At 43.3% G+C, this 17,698-nt stretch overlaps 2 protein-coding genes across 2 annotated transcripts; one reads left to right on the top strand and one right to left on the bottom strand.

The window, feature by feature from the left end:
• Nucleotides 1–2,731: 2,731 nt before the first annotated feature.
• On the top strand, nucleotides 2,732–15,788 carry K450DRAFT_255622 (uncharacterized protein). The gene is made up of 15 exons (XM_051591371.1): nucleotides 2,732–2,856; nucleotides 2,931–3,088; nucleotides 3,159–3,449; nucleotides 3,515–3,721; nucleotides 3,784–3,918; nucleotides 3,984–4,112; nucleotides 4,181–4,308; nucleotides 4,382–12,836; nucleotides 12,915–13,709; nucleotides 13,791–13,898; nucleotides 13,979–14,179; nucleotides 14,248–14,673; nucleotides 14,747–14,839; nucleotides 14,918–15,418; nucleotides 15,496–15,788. The coding sequence occupies exons 1-15, from the start codon at nucleotides 2,808–2,810 to the stop codon at nucleotides 15,604–15,606; spliced, it is 11,787 nt and encodes a 3,928-aa protein (XP_051441680.1). The 5' UTR covers nucleotides 2,732–2,807; the 3' UTR covers nucleotides 15,607–15,788.
• On the bottom strand, nucleotides 15,789–17,530 carry K450DRAFT_255628 (uncharacterized protein; the record flags this gene model as incomplete). Its single annotated transcript, XM_051591372.1, has 8 exons — nucleotides 15,789–16,071; nucleotides 16,134–16,218; nucleotides 16,282–16,546; nucleotides 16,614–16,713; nucleotides 16,769–16,872; nucleotides 16,938–17,155; nucleotides 17,238–17,381; nucleotides 17,461–17,530. The coding sequence occupies 8 exons, from the start codon at nucleotides 17,525–17,527 to the stop codon at nucleotides 15,948–15,950; spliced, it is 1,107 nt and encodes a 368-aa protein (XP_051441681.1). The 3' UTR covers nucleotides 15,789–15,947.
• Between the last annotated feature and the right edge of the window lie 168 nt (nucleotides 17,531–17,698).

A 17,698-nucleotide genomic window follows, 5' to 3' on the forward strand; every position in this document is an offset into this window, starting at 1 on the left:
AGTATATCAAAGGACCAATACTCTGGTACTCAAGTTAAAGTTTAGGTTTGACTACGGCTTCATTAGCAGCCCGATCTCTTAAAACACGCCGAAGGATCTGTTGATAGAAGAATCTTTAGATTGTCTCTCCTGTTACTGTACTTTATTCGTCTAAAAAGCCTTACCTTTCCAGACGCCAACTTTGGAATCGCGTCAATAAAGACAATCCCGCCCCTAAGCCTTTTGTAGTCGACAACACTCTTGATAACATAGTCTTGGATTTCTTGAGCAGTTTTTTCGTTTCTGGGAACATTTTCTGGGACAACTACATAAGCTCGGGGGAGCTCAGTAACCTTTTCTTCAGAGTACACACCAATAACAGCACAGTCCATAACCTTCGGATGCTTGAGGAGAAGTGACTCTAGTTCAGCAGGAGCTACTTGAAGGCCTTTATATTTGATCAATTCCTTAATACGGTCAACAATATAAAAGCGTCCATTGTCGTCTCTGATGGCAACATCCCCAGAATGCAGATACCCGTCTTTGTCAACTGTGTTGGCCGTTTCTTCCTTTCGCTTGATGTAACCCAACATGATGTTTGGTCCTGATAAAATATGTTATTCATTTCGCTTCGTTGGAACTCGTCTACGCCATGTCCTCTACAAATACCTTTCATCCACAGTTCGCCTCTCTCATTATTTCCAACTTCTGTAAGTCGAACACTTTGTTAGAAATAGTATAACCTTTCCATATGCGATAATGAACGAACGCTCACCATTTCCATTTTCATTTATAATTTTTGCTTCCATGTTTGGTAGTAAAATACCAACACAACCTTTTCATCACACTTTCAGTATACCATGTTGGATGCAATCATAGCATATTTCTTATTCTCACCTTCAAGGACATCATGTGTTTCTTCCATGATTGCCACTGGCGATGTTTCCGACATTCCGTAACCTTGCTTGACCACAGTCCCGCCAAGTCTGCTCGACACATCTTTGGCAAGCTCGGCGCTGAGAGGCGCGGCACCGCAGATGATTTCACGAAGCGAAGAGAAGTCGTAATTTCCAACATCAGGGTGCTTAGCCAATAATATGAGAATGGGAGGAACGAGAATACCAATAGTTATTCTATGGCTTTGTATAGCGGTACAAAAGCTGGTCAGTTCAAATCGAGGAAGTGTGATGACAGCTGTAACAATACAATTAGAAGCGCGCCACGCCTTTCTTTTAGTAGTTGGTAGAACTTACGAACTCCCCAATATAAAGGTGCCTGCAGTAAACAGGTCAATCCAAACCTGTATCGTTCTTAAAATTAGTATTGGCGAACAACTGTACTTAATTTCGTGTGAAACATACACATGATAGAAAGGTAAAACACCAATGATTTTTTCTTGCTTGAAATCAATGCGCTGGACCTCGATCTCAGTGAACTGAAGGATATTTGCTGTGATATTCGAGTGGCTACGTAAATGGAACACATGAGTTTGACGCTACCAATCGGCTGACAAATTTGATAAACCGTTGCACGTACGTCAACATCACACCTTTGGCGGTACCTGTCGGGGTGGATATTCTTAGTCAATGCAGCATTAATGATCTCTGCTTATACTATACTCTACCAGTTGTTCCTGAACTAAACGGCAAATATGCAGTAGCAGTCTTAGCTTGTTCAGCTGAGTACTTGATATGTTTGGCGCGTCTGTTCCCAACAAGTACAGATGCGTATGGTTTAACACCGTTGACAGCCTTATCCCCGAATAGCAGCACTCTGTTGCGTGGGATTCCAGCTTTATCAGCAGCTTTTAGCGCAATGGATATATTATCTTCGTGGCAAATTAGCACTGTAGCATCAGCCTCTTGCAGATGATAATGAAGCTCATTTTCATTATAGGCACCATTGACCAGGGCGACGGTACCACCTTATAAAAAAAAATATTATCATATGAATATTAATATATTTGCTGCCCATATGTTGCCTCCATACCTGCCGCGACAACTCCGAACATGACTGCACTGTAGTCAACCTAGTGGATGGATCAGAACGAGTCAAATACCAACATAGGTAATTGTCGATTGTTATTATTACCTGGTTGGGTGAGAATATCGCAACAGTATCACCCGGTTTGAAGTTCAATTCATGTTGCAGACCAGCCGTGATTTTTTCGACTAGTTCAATGAGACCAGCAAAGGTGATCACCCTACCAGAAATACCATCAATGAGGACAGGCTGTTCCTTTTTCTTTGGAAACTCGGTAGATTCAAACAGAAGGGAAAGGATATCAGTCTGGCCTTCAGGAACTCGAATATCAAGGAACTTGGACTTGAAAGGCATCTTCAGAGAATTTGTCGTACTACAAGTGAAAGAAAACTCCCACCCAAAACGACTTTGAATATGCCAATTTAAGCTCGTTTGTGGATCACGTTATTGACCCCTCCCGAGAACTCTACCGAGTCCAATATGTAGCACGCTTTGTATCGAATTACCAGCCATAACTCTCCCAGTAATGAAAATTCGATTTATAGAACAACTATCAAATGAATTTCTTCAATCATGTTACTATGCGTTCAATCGACGTAAAGAGGTACCATAAACCTTGAGCCACAGTCCGTGAGATGGACAGCCGCATGTCGAGATTTGCGTCGGAATTTCAATAATCAAAGAAATAGTCACGTCACATGACCATTTGATTTTCAGGTAGTGGAGTGGGTTGAGATTCGCGATTCTTGTAACTGACAGTTTTTCGGTTCATCCTCATTTGGTGCATTGTCTTTCTAATCCGCTCTCAGTAATCCGTCATTTCTGCTGAGCGACGTGGATTGGATATGACTACATTAAACGTATATGCTCATAGACTGGGCGATCCAGCTTTAGGTATGTTGCTACTGGTACATTCCGCTTGGCTACCCCACTTATTACATTTGCATTAACCACTACTTCAATTGCAGACATAAAGCTGAAATGTACCATTGCGAGTGATTTGAGAGACCAAGTGGAGGTTTTTCAGTCGTTAGAATACCCCAGATTTCTCTCGGTCTTAATGCCCGTGTTTCTGGACAATCTTCGCAATGGCACGCCTGTGTTCGTTAGCAATTCACTTGAACAGGTAAGCCACACGAACCCAAGCGATTCACAACGGAAGAGCGACGACTAAGTTATTATATGACATTGAACAGAAACTACGTAACACGATACTTGAAATTCTACATCGCCTTCCTCAAACTGAACCATTGAAAGAGTACGCACCCGAATTATGTCGCACTCTTTTGCAGCTGATGCGCGTTGAAAATGAAGACAACGCTGTGGTTTGCGTCAAAATCATCATTGATTTACACCGAGCTTTTAAACATGTATTGGAAGATCAAGTTCAGCCATTCCTTGACGTCGTTCAGGAAATATATCAAAACATGGATCAGGCCGTGAAAGATGCATTTGACAACCCCGGAACTCCCGCAAGTGCTGCAACAGTGAGTTCTTTTGCCACAATATGTAAATCATCAGCTTTTTTTGAAGCTTATACTTTTTTTATCAGCCTGGACAGCATCCTCTCGTAGCAGCATCTCCAAGGCCAATGTCACCAGCTGCTGATTTCACCGAAACACCTTCCAAGATGCTCGCTAAAAGTTTGTACAGCTTCAAAGTGTTGACAGAATGCCCAATTATTGTCGTCCTACTATTTCAATCACATCGCAAATTCGCTAGTGACAATATTGTTAAGTTTGTCCCACTCATTATCGATGTAAGTTCACGCAGTTTAATATGTCAAATGAGTTGCAGTCTAACATTCCGTACAATTGTCAGACTTTGGGACTTCAAGCTCGACCACAACTAGAGGCTGCTAATGCTGCAAAGGCTAAGGGAGAAACTTTTGTTGGAGTCAGTCCTGCAATCAAGAACAGATCAGCTTATACAGAGTTTATTGTTGCGCAAGTGAAGGTAAGCATGGCCAAAAGACACCGAAATCATTATAAGAGTCAGTTCATTAATTCTTTCTGTGTTAGACTATGTCTTTCTTAGCCTACATTCTCAGAAGCTATGCCGCCCTTCTTCGCCCCCATCAAGCCACCATTCCTGAGTTTGTGATAAGACTACTGAAGGACTGTCCTCCAGAAGCTTCAGCTACAAGAAAGGTTTGTTGAACAAGATGAGCCAAAGTATCATCAGTCAACTGTATTAAACATGCAATCTTTCATTTCAGGAATTACTTGTTGCAACACGGCATATTCTTTCTACAGATTTCCGTGTATCGTTTGTACCAAAGATTGACGTTCTCTTGAACGAGAAAGTACTTGTCAGCACAGGTGTCACATCTCATGATACTCTGAGGTATGGATATAAAGCTGGTTCGTGCTATAGCGAAACTTTGACGTTTGATCTAACATGCCTATTTTATGTGTAGACCTTTAGCCTATAGCATGTTGGCAGATCTTGTCCACCATGTTAGGTCAGAGTTGACTCCAGCACAGTTATCGAGAACCGTATATATTTACTCTCGCAATTTGCATGACCAATCATTGGCCCCTAGTATTCAAACTATGTGTGCAAAGCTGTTGTTGAACTTGATCGATTGTATCACCAAGATACCAAACAAAACGGAAGCTCGAGACCTACTGATTAGGATATTGGATTCATTTACAAGCAAGTTTGCAGCATTGAACTGCTTTTTTGATGTTTCATTGAAGCAATATCAAAAGAAGAAGTCGCTTGAAAGTACAACCGCTGGTGGCGAGGATTCTGAGACGGATACGAAAAGCGCTCTTGCTGAAACTACCAGTGACACCAAGCCCACGACCATTGATGAGAATGCTAGCTCTGATGATTTTGATTTCGATAAATCTCGCTCTATCCATACAACACTCTACTCTCCCGATTCGGTCCATGATGGAATTAAGGATGGTCGATTTCTGTTCAAGAATCTGGTTGCTGGTTTGAAGGCTATTTTGGCCGGTCTTAGACATTGCAATCCACCTCCACCTCAAGGTCAAGACACAAATCCACAAGTGTACGCTCAATTTGCCAGAGGCTTCACTCAACCAGAAGTTGATATTTTCTTGAGACTCTTCCGTGAAGGTCTGAACTGTTTTGACTACTACAATGCTGACAACTATGGACCAGATGGGTCAATTCCCGTATACCCCGGCTCCAGTGTGAAGGATGACAGTGATAGTAAAGTTGTTGCTGTTTCTGCTACGGCCACTGCCACTGACAATTCGTCCAAGCTGGGACCTCAAACAAAAGAAGAGAAGGAAGTTTTGGATATGTTTTCAATCGCATTCACCTTGGTTGATCCGGCAGTGTTCCAAGAGATTTTTGCCTCACAGATTGAATTTTTTTTCAAGAAAATGCTTGTGAACACATCTCTCATTCATATTCCACAATATCTTCTAGCAAATGATGTTGTTTCCCAAGGCTTTGCCGGTATACTTTTCCGCTTTCTCGTTGATAGGATGGATCAGCTTGGTGAAGCCGACACACATTCATCGAATGTCATGTTGCGCTTGTTCAAATTGGCCTTCATGGCCGTTAACATGTTCCCAGACGCGAACGAGTCAGTTCTACAACCGTATCTAGGTAACCTTGTCATGACGTGTCTAAAGCTCTCTGCAAAGACCAAGGAGCCGGGAAATTATTTCCTACTTTTGCGAGCCTTATTCCGCAGCATTGGTGGAGGTCGTTTCGAACTACTGTACAAGGAAGTGCTTCCCCTCCTACAAGTCTTGTTGGAAAATCTCAATTCTCTTCTGACGATCGCTCACAAGCAACATATGCGTGATCTCTTTGTCGAACTTTGCTTGACCGTGCCTGTTCGATTGAGCGCATTACTTCCCTATTTGCCATATCTGATGAGACCTTTGGTCCTAGCCCTACAAGCCGGCCCCGATCTGGTCAGCCAAGGCTTACGGACGCTGGAACTCTGCATAGACAACTTAACTCAAGAATTCCTAGACCCCATCATGGCACCTGTTGTCAACGACTTAATGAATGCCTTATGGAAGCATTTACAACCATTGCCATATAATAAGCTTCATAGCCATTCAGCTATGCGAATCTTGGGAAAGCTTGGTGGCCGAAATCGCCGTATGATTAAGGATCCTCCCAAGCTTGAATATCACCAGCGAACGGAGAATGGAGTTGATGTTGACGTCCTGTTTGATTCAGTATCATCACCTCAGAATTTGCCACTTGATGAATGCTTGGCACTTGCTATTTCAACCTTGGAAAAAGAGGATGCTAGTATTTACTACAAGCGTAAAGCGTATGAATATCTCAAGACTAGTTTAGCAGTTATGCTAGATTTAGATACAGGCTCAGGTCACCTTGCACAGTCTATTCATCAAAGAATACAGGAGCAGCTGTTAGCAGTGACAGAAGCAACTGACTCACAACCCGCGAAACCCGTTGGCGAAACTACTGGTGGAGAAAACATGGAAACCGATGAGGAAGAAACCATTGAAACTGTGGCTGATATAAGCAAAACAGACAACAATCAAAGCTTAGTCAATAATGCGCATGGCAAGAAGATGAACAAACGACATGCTGAAGAGGAATCCTTGCGTAAAATCCTTGGAACTTTTTTCACTGCTAGTGCTATCCCTGAACTCAAAGAGGATGCATGGACCTTCTTTCAAAATATTTGCCGCCATTTCCTTCTGCTTCATATCGCTGAGCTTGTAGAATCTAAGGAAGTTGGATCCAAGAAATCTTTTGCCGAAATGATGGATGACAAGCTCTCCTACCAACACCTTAACACTACGATTATTGTAGATGCCATTGTAGACGTCATGACGTCAGAAGATAAGGATATGCAAAAGCTTGCTGAATCCGCCCTGCAATACTGTTATGATATTGCTGTGACCATGCTTGGAGGCAAGGAACATGTTGGCATGTTGCCCATATTCAAGGTGTTCGCTTCCCAGTTCTGCTCGTGCTGTTACAAGCAAGAATGGTACAAGAAGAGCGGCGGATGTCATGGAATCTCCATGCTTAGTTCACAGCTCGATATGGGAATCAAGTGGATGCGAGAACTTGAACTAGAATTTGTTCGATCCTTGCTTTTTGTTCTCAAAGATGCATCACCTGAAATGGCAACTATTAATACATCTGACGCGACGGAAACATTATCACACGTACTCAAAGTCTGCAACAGACCAGAGGATGATGAATCCCAAGATGCCAGCTACAAGTTTCAGCACCTGATAGCTCTTTTGATTACGGAACTTTCAAACTCCAACAATGCCGTACGCGAAACCATTCAATCTTCATTCCAACTCCTTGCCGATCTCACTGGAAACGAAGTGACAGAGCTACTTGCGCCTGTACGTGAACGATTGGTCAGTCCAATTTTTGCAAAGCCATTGCGTGCTCTGCCATTTGCCATGCAGATTGGTCATATCGATGCCATCACCTACTGCCTGACTTTGCGCCCTCCATTCTTGGAATTCAATGATGAATTAGTTCGATTGCTACACGAAGCCTTAGCTCTCGCTGACGCAGAAGATCAAGCTCTTGTCAGTCGCAGCTCACAATACAAAAATGCCACGTCCTTGATGAACTTGCGAATTGTTTGTATCAAGTTACTTTCCGCTGCTATGGCTTGTTCAGACTTTTCAAATCAGCGACAGACATCAACTAGAGCGCGTATCATACAAGTCTTCTTCAAGTCGCTATATTCTAAATCACCAGAGGTTGTAGAAGCTGCCCACCGTGGCCTCAAGCAAGTATTGGCACAGCAGCATAAGTTGCCAAGGGAATTGTTGCAAGCTGGTTTGCGACCAATCCTCACCACACTCTCAAACCACAAAACCTTGAGTGTAGCTGGTCTTGAAGGCCTTGCTCGACTTCTTGAATTGTTGACAAATTACTTCAAAGTCGAAATTGGCAAGAAATTACTTGATCATCTTCGTCAATGGGCTGAACCGCAAGTTCTTCAAGAGGCTGCAGGCAAGCCTCTTAGCGAAAACCACGAAATCAAGATCATTGTAGCCATCCTGAACATTTTCCACTTGCTTCCGGTTGCTGCCAATGTATTTTTAGACGATCTTGTCACAACTGTATTAGAAATGGAGGGACACCTGAGACGATCACTTTCCAGCCCGTTCCGACCGAATTTGATCAAGTATTTGAATCGATACCCATCTGATTCCGTGGCATACTTCTACGATCGCCTAGGCAATCCCAAGTGCAGCCGCTTGTTTGTCGATATTTTAGGGACAGAAAGTGCATCCCAGCTGCGAGAAGAAATCGCCAAGGCTCCCGCTGATTTAATAGCTAGAACCTTTGGAATGGCAGATGCTGGCAACATGCAATTCCAAGGCGTATTGATCGTTCGTGAAATCGTACAGTACGACAATGATTGGTTAGCCCGACAACCAGCTCTGCTTGAATGTTTGCTCAGCATGTGGCGCTCTGTTGGAAGGGTCGAGCGCATGAAGAAAGAGGATGCACAAGGCATCATGGCACTTAGGGAATCACAATATCTTGTGGAAATCTTCATCAACCATTTGCGCGCTCACCATTCCGCCAATGAGATTGAGTTGATCTTTGAAATGGTCACTCTTTTTACGCATGAAAGTGTCATTGATTCTTCAATGCTACGAAAGTTCCTCCAAGAAGAGGTGGCTGTCAAATACAATCCACAACAGAAGCGCAGTATTCTGGAAAGATTTTTGACGCAATTCTCGGATGCATCTATCTCACCAACGCTAAAAATGATGACTCTGCGGTATGTGGTTAACCCTGCTCTGCTTGTTGCCCTAACGCACAAACCAGAAGGCTATGAGGAGATTCTCAATTCCGATATGATGGATCAAATGCTTTACAAAGTATGGGGCCAGTTACTCACCGAGAGCAACGAGGATAATCAATACTCTGAGGATTCTCTGCGTATCGAACTCCTTCAGATGACCGCGATGATCATTCAATATGCTCCAAAGCTGCTTGCTGATGCTCGCAAAGAAGTTATCAAGTTTGGCTGGAACTATTTGAAATTAGAAGATGCTACTGGAAAGCACGCTGCATATGTGCTCATCTCTCGATTCATTGCTGCTTACGATACGCCTAGCAAGATTGTCATTCAAATATATGCTGCATTACTTCGAGCGCATCAATCAGAGGCACGTACTCTAGTCAAGCAAGGTCTCGATATTCTAGCTCCTGTCTTGCCTCAAAGAATTACTGCTACCGCTGCGGACCATTTCCCAACTTGGGTTCGACTTACTCGTAGAGTTGTTGTTGAAGATGGACATAGTGTTTCTCAATTGGTCAATGTATATCAGTTACTTGTGAGACATCCTGATTTGTTCTACGACTACCGTGAGCACTTCTTGCCACAGATTGTCAACACCTTGTCCAAGCTTGGCTTGCTCCAAAGCGCAACACCAGAAAACAAGGCGCTGACGGCTGATCTTGCTGAATTGATTTTACGATGGGAAAAACGTAGAATTGCTAGCCAAGCTGAGACTGAAGCAATGGAAGAGGATCCTCGCTCACCAGAGCATTCCAGCCCAGACCATCCTCGCAAGAAACAGCAAGTCGAGAAACCCAACGGTGATGTGAAAAGCGTTGCAGTCGACTCTGGCAAGGAATATATACCTAGCTTGCAACTTCGTGAAAACATTGTCAGCTACCTTGTTCGTTTGGCCTGTGCCGTGGTCAGTCCTACTGATCTGCTTCAGAAGAAGCTTGTGCAGCGTATTCTCAAGCTTATCAAAGACTTTTTACAACCTGACATTTGGTCGGATGTTCACGTCAAATTCTCTCATTTGGAGAGAACACTTGCCTTCACCGAACTGAGCGATATATACGTGTCCTCAGTTTGCAATGCTCTTGATATACTGGACATTGACATCTCTCACAAACCAGTTGAATGGTTCGTGGTCAATATGAATCAACTGTATAGACTTTTGGAACCTAGCATCAAAACAGATAATGTTCGCATTCAAACTGCGTTGCACCCGGTACTGGTACACATCTACAAAGCTATATACGAAACAACGAAAGATGAAACTAGTGAAACGGAATCACAACATCCAGATGTCACAGCGTTGACCTCACTGATTGACTCCACCATTACCGACGGCCTTACTAGCATGAGCAATACGTATACTGTATTGAAATTATTAGAGGCAGCATCCAGCAGTCGAACTGAACACCTCGATGGATTTGTTCCAGGCATTGTCAAGGTTATCCAAAAGTTGACCAAAGAGCATACTGTTGGCAACACTACCGCGACCACACAACCGTCTGGACCTGATAGCCCGGTCAATCTTTTAATTATCGGCCTTCAATTGCTGAAGAAGCGAATTTCTCATCTTGGTGACCAACGTAGATGGTATCTTACATGTCTTATTCAGTTGATTGAAAAGTCACCAGATACCGTGTTGCTACGTGCTATCTTGGACATGCTGCAGGAATGGATTTTGGGCAAGTCAGAGACATTCCCAACCATCAGGGAAAAGGCTGGCCTTCTTGTTAAAATGATGGCTTTGGAACGTCGCAATGATCAACAACTTACTGAAGACTTCCTTAAGCTTGTTATCAAGATTTATAGCAATCCTGTGTTTGCAAGATCTGAACTCACTGTGAGATTAGAGCAAGCATTCTTACTTGGAACCCGATGCGAAAATCCGGAAATTCGACAGCAATTCTCGGAGATCTTTGACCGTAGCATTGGTAGATCGCTGTATACTAGGCTCAATTACGTCCTTGGTGTGCAAAACTGGGAGTACTTGGCAAGCCAATTCTGGATTCATCAAGCTTTAGATTTATTACTAGGTATTATCGATGTTGAGGCACCTTTGCAGTCATCGGCTTTCAGTTTGAAAGTGAAGTCCATCAAAATTCTATCGAATGACACTGAACCTATGGATATGGATGTTCCTGAAGCAGTCAGTAAGCTCATTGACGATCATGAAGTATTCCTTAGCTCTCTTCAAAACTTGAAAACCGGCTCTATCATCACACCAATGCGACAGCTTCAACATATTGACGACAATGTAGCATACCAACTTTGGGTGCATATGTTCACTCTATGCTGGGCTAACCTGTCAAGCACTGAACGACATGATATGACCAAAGTGCTTATCTCCTTGCTTTCCAATGACTACCACAGCCGCCAAAGTCAGCAATCCGCCAATGTCATACAGGCATTGTTGGAAGGTGTAGCTCGATGTCATACTGCTGTCAAATTGCCGACTCACTTGGTCAAGTACTTGGGTAAAGCGCACAATGCATGGCATATCGCTCATGAAATACTACAACAAGCTATTCCCAACGGAAGAGGCGGTGAGATCACTAAAGATGATCAAAATAGTCGTGAGCGAACACTTGACGCACTTGGTGAACTGTACACCGATCTGTCTGAAAACGACATGTTTTATGGTTTGTGGAGACGACGATGCGCGTACACTGAGACAAATGCGGCTATTTCCTGTGAACAGTTTGGAATGTGGATGCAAGCTCAGAACATGTACGAAAACGCTCAGATCAAAGCGCGAAGCGGCGTTCTGCCATTCACTGAATCGGAATACATGCTTTGGGAAGACCATTGGATTATGTGTACCCAAAAGTTGCAACAATGGGATATTCTTGTTGACCTGGCCAAGCATGATTCGAACACTGATTTGCTCTTGGAATGTGCATGGAGACTATCCGATTGGACTGCTGAAAGAGAGCTTTTGGAACAAACCATTCAACAACTCTCTGATTCTCCTACGCCAAGAAGAAAGGTCTTTGAGGCCTTTATGGCACTGGTCAAATCTCAAGCAAATAATGACAAGCTTCAAGAGTTCAACAGAACATATGAAGAAGGCGTTCAACTCTCATTGAGGAAATGGCATTCACTGCCCAATATTGTGTCTAATAGCCACTTGCCATTGCTACAAATTTTCCAGCAATACATTGAACTGCAAGAAGCTAGTCAGATATTTAATAGCTTGATGACTACTACGGCGCAAAATCTCGATACGCGATCAGCCGAACTCAAAAGTATTCTCACAACATGGAGGGAGCGTCTACCTAATACTTGGGATGATATCAATGTTTGGAGCGATCTTGTGGCATGGAGACAGCATATATTCTCAGCTATCAATCGTACATATCTCCCGTTAATTCCCCTGCTGCAGCAACCTGCTGGAGGTGCCAATACCGGCAATGCTCATTCATACGCCTACCGCGGTTACCACGAGACTGCTTGGATCATCAATCGATTTGCTCACGTTGCTCGCAAACATCAACTATACGATGTCTGTATCAACTATCTCACCAAGATTTATACCTTGCCCAACATTGAGATCCAAGAAGCTTTCTTAAAGCTACGAGAACAGGCAAAATGCTATTACCAAAATCCTGCTGAATTGACCGCCGGACTTGATGTCATCAACAACACTAACTTGGTGTACTTTGGTCAGCAGCAGAAGGCAGAATTCTTTACATTGAAGGGCATGTTCCTTGTTAAGCTGAATCATTACAACGAAGCCAACGAAGCATTTGTCAATGCTGTTCAAATCGACTTGGCACTTCCAAAGGCCTGGGCTGCATGGGGACAGTATAATGATCACAGATTCCGAGAGAATCCAAAGGATCTAAGCTGGGCTAATAATGCTGTTAGCTGCTATTTGCAAGCCGCTGGAATTTACAAAAGCTCGAAGGCACGAAAGTATCTCCTTCGAGTTCTTTGGCTTCTTAGCTTGGATGATGTCCAAGGCACTGTATCTCGAGCTTTCGAAAGCTATAAGGGTGAAACACCTGTTTGGTATTGGATTACCTTTATACCACAGCTCTTGACAGCTCTTCAACATAAGGAAGCTCGACATGCACGAACCATACTGGTACGAATTGCCAAGCAATTCCCTCAGGTATATTGATTATCTCTTTTTATACATTTATTCCACGCTCACGCTTAAAAGATGTTAATGACTTAAAACACACTATAGGCACTGCACTTCCAATTGAGAACACAAAAGGAAGAGTATCTTTTGATGAAGAAACAAGGACTAGCTCCAGCTTCCGGAGGCGCAGCGGCAGCTTCCGCTACAACAACGGCTACAGGTAGCTCACCAGCAACTGTACCCACAACACCAGAGGTAAAGACTGAAGGCGCCAATGCTGCTTCAGCAACACCAAATACTCAGGCTACCGATGTTGATACTGCTATGCAGGAGGCAAACGGCAGTGCGACTAATGCAGACGGCGACGAAAAGTCAACAATAGGTCACGATGTGAAGATTGAGAATGTTGATACCAACATGGCATCACAGGCCTCTCCTTCAGAACAATCGCCACCGGTACAGACACCACAAGGTTCACCTCAAGGTCCTGCTACATCTCCTCTTGCTAACATGTCACCTGCCGGACAACAGTCTCCTCTCTCAAATGCATCTAATTCACAAGGTCAAACGCCAGTAACGACTGCAAGCCAGGATGGAGTCAAGCCCGGTGCTAGTCCAGCCACCTCACAAGCGACCACTGCTGCTGCCAACGCAGTTGCTGCAGCTGCTGCCGCTGCTAACGGTACTAAGCCTAACACCACACCACCGGTCAGCCAGAATACCATGCCAAGACATCCTTGGGAACTTGTGGACGAGATCATGTCTATGCTCAAAACTGGATATCCACTGCTGGCTTTGTCTATGGAAACGATGGTTGATCAAATTCAGTTGAAATTGAAACCTCAAGCTGACGAGGACATGTACCGCTTGATTGTGGCTCTGTTAAATGATGGCATACAGGTATAGTATAATGTGCTATATATGGGACAACAATGCTTGAATACATTGTATCGGCACGGTTCTAATTTCGTTTCCATTTAGCAATTGCTTGCACGTCTGTCTAATCCCAACGATACTGGACAGTTATCACCTGCAACTCAGACTAATATATCTCGATTTGCCGAAAACCTGTATCCTGGGCAGATGAAGGTAATTTTATTTGCAGTAGACATTTATAGTACGGTGCGATTCGTTGGTTCATCTATGCTCACATATTTTATATCTTTCAGGCTGCGTTTTTGAATGATTTCATTAAGGCTAAGCCTAATCACGCACAATATGTTGCCAAGCTCCGAACTTGGCGTGATAAATTTGAGGCAATGCTTGATAGCCGATCACGAAAGCAAAAACTCGAAAGCGCCAGTCATTATTTGATAGAATTCCAGCACCAAAAGTTCGACGATGTTGAAATTCCTGGACAGTATTTGCTGGTAAGTTTCGATGCTACTGGTCAATTATCTATTGGCTAGCAATTGTCTAAAGCATCGTTATTCTTTAGCTCAAGGACAACGCAAATGATTTCCTGCGTATCGATCGTTTCCTTCCGGAGATTGAGGTCATCAGAGGTTATGGCAGCTGCCTTCGACGTATCACTATTCGTGGACACGACGGTAGCTTGCACCCGTTCATGGTACAAAACCCTGCTGCTCGCCATGGAAGACGTGAGGAGAGAATCATTCAGCTGTTCCGAATTTTGAATGGTGTTCTACAACGACGCAAGGAAAGCCGTATGCGAAATCTCTCATTCCATCTTCCCATCATTGTACCTCTTGCGCCACATGTTCGATTAGTGCAAGACGATCCATCGTATTGCTCTTTACAAGAAATTTACGAAGATCATTGCGACAACGTTGGAATCCATAGAGATGAACCCATCATGTACTTTATTGAAAAGATCCGCGCAAACATTGATGCAAAGAAAGCTGTACGTGTTATTTCAAAATCTCGCGTTTATGTTTAGGCATATTGAATATCATTCTAACCTTATATCATTGCAGATTGCTAACCAAAAGACAGAATTACTCAACCTTCGTCTCGAAATTAATGATGAGATCGCATCAAGGATGGTACCATCTAATGTTCTCACCAAGGTAAATAATCAACTTTTTCTATGACTCTACCATGATGATTTAAAGCACTCGTGATTGACGCTATTGCCCTTCATACAGTACATGCTCAAGACATTGAACTCCTACACAGACTACTGGATGGTTCGCAAACAGTTCACTAATCAACTTGCCACTGCAACTTTCATTACGTATGTTATGAGCATTGGTCATAGACAGCCATTCAAATTCTGCATCTCGCGAAGCACTGGTAATATCTGGATGGTGGATATGCTGCCTGTCTGGAATCAAACTACACCTATTCTCGGCAATGGGGAATCTGTTCCCTTCCGCTTTACTCCTAATATCCAAAACTTCATTACGCCAATTGGTATAGAAGGTGTTTTCACTAGCAGCTTGATGGCGGTTGCCCGATGCTTGACAGAACCAGAATTTGAACTGGATCAGTACCTAAGCATTTTCATTCGTGATGAACTTGTCACTTGGCACACCATGAACCACCGTCCAATTACCGATACTCAGCTGCGTGAGCGTATCACCACCAATGTATTCCAAATTCTCAAGAGAACCCAGTTTTTGTCATGTCGAACAGAACGTGATAAGGTAATTAGATCTTTGCAGTAATTCATCGCTAGCTCTGTCCGCTGTATGCTAACCATCTTGCCACTTTGTTTCTCTAGGCCGTCCATGCTAATAAGCCGGCAAATCAAAGCATCATAGACCTCATCTCGCAGGCAAGTAATCCTCAGAAGATGGCTCAAATGGAATGCACATGGATGCCTTGGCTGTAAACGACACATCTTAAAAGATATTATATGAAAAAAACTTGTCACTGCCATATACAGTATCTGGTTGCTGCTGTAAATATGCTATTATTTCAACCCTTTATAATTTGGTCTTATATTTTTTCCTCTGCTTTTTACAAATGAATACAAAAACAACTCTCAGTTGAAAAGTTTTAAACAATGACATAGCTTGCTCAATTTCGAATGTGAGTTAAAGGCATTTATTGAAAGTGTACAGCTACTGTGTATATGAATGGGAAGAAGAGATAACAACCTCCATGGATACGTGTCATGAGGCTGATCGATTGGGACATTTTTTTATGATGAGGCAGTTAGATTGATTCAACTCATTTCGTCTTTGTATTCTTGCCGTCATTTGCATTTTGAGCATCCAACTCAGGGATTTCCATGCCTCCTGCCTTAGCTTTAGCTACCACTTTTTGTGCCCACTTGATAACGGGCATGTCGATCCTGTATGAAGCGAATGTCAGAAGCAGGTCATGACACAAACCAATGACCCAGGTTTAACTTACATCTTGCCGTCCACGACAAAGGCACCAACTCCTTTCTTTGAATAAAGCTCAAAGCCATCCATGATCTTGACAGCACGCTCAACGTCTACCAATTGATATATCAGCCATGTCAACTTTCCATTCATCGGTTATTGCGTTTGCTACATACCTTTAGGATCTGGTAAGAAGTATTCTTGAATGGTATCAATCTGACCTGGGTGAATCGCCTGTTTTCCGGTGAAACCAAATTCGCGTCCTTCACGGCATTCTTCTTTCAGAATGTCCAGGTTCTGATAGTCAACACAGACCAAGTCAATGGATTGCAAACCAAAGGCACTGGCAGTAGTGACAATTTGCTGACGAGCGAATAGCATTTCCAGACGGCTGGGTGTTCGTACCAAGCCTAAGTCGGCGCAGTAATCTTCAGCAGCAAACTAGGACATCAACCCATTGAAATTAGAGACGTTGGTGATAAGATGCTATCAGCTTCTGTTCACTTACAATTAAAGCATCTAGTCTAGGATCGGCTGTGGCAATTTCCTTAAGATTCATGATACCCATGGCACTCTCTACAGATGCAATTAAACGGATATTGGCTCGGCTATATTGATGTCAGTGGTGATGTACGGTTATATATACACTGCAGTATTACGTACTTTGATTCTGGAGCAACGGAGTCAATCATTCTACTGACAAACTGAATGTCTTTTGCACTTTGAACTTTGGGTATCACAATGGCTTGAAGTCTTTTTGTATGCAACTGGTAAGGTAGACATGAGACACATGGTACGTAATATATTTTCGAAAGGAGACAAAAGCACCTACCACAACATTTAAATCGTCCAACTCGAGACCTGAACCGACAGCGTTGATTCTGACAGCCTTTTCTGCCTTTCCATGCTCCGAAGCCTCCAAGGCATCCATTATCATTTGCCTAGCCGACCCTTTCTTGCTTGCGGCAACACTATCTTCGAGGTCATACACAATGCAATCCGCTGCAACCGAGATTGACTTGTGTAGCTTCCGTTCGTCACTTCCGGGCACTATCCGTTCAAAACGTTTAGCTTCTCAAGTACACTATATAACACCGCCTGAAAAGTGTGCCTCCCACGCACAACAACTTACCATAAAAAAGTGCTCTTCTTGGTCTGTTTTCGCTCAATTTTGTTGAGATTCCATTCTTAATTTCTGTGGATGAAGTGTTCAATAGTCGCACTGCTGCAAATACCGATGAGCGAAACACGACGGGTCGACTCGTTGTGGCGATAGCTTCTATATGGAAAAACAACAACCAGCTGAGTTAGAGTTTTAGTCCAAGCGAGCAGAGTACAAAGATGACAAGACTTACTGGACGCCAGCATCTGTGGCTTAACTCCATATGCTAATAGCGAGAAGCTCTTCAGTGCAATGGTCATGTCTAATGCAAGGAAAGAAGAAAGTTTAAAGACGAGTGTGTGGTTTTTGAACTCTGGATGAAACTCACGCACCACCAGAACTTTGAGGCTCCGCTTATGTGACTCGCATGCAATCATGACACGGCAATTCCAATGCCGTCAATCACTATGGGCAAATACGAAGGCATCAGA

The sequence above is a fragment of the Umbelopsis ramanniana genome (genome assembly GCF_025399195.1).
Source record: "Umbelopsis ramanniana AG unplaced genomic scaffold K450scaffold_60, whole genome shotgun sequence".
Taxonomy (NCBI): Eukaryota; Fungi; Mucoromycota; class Umbelopsidomycetes; order Umbelopsidales; family Umbelopsidaceae; genus Umbelopsis; species Umbelopsis ramanniana.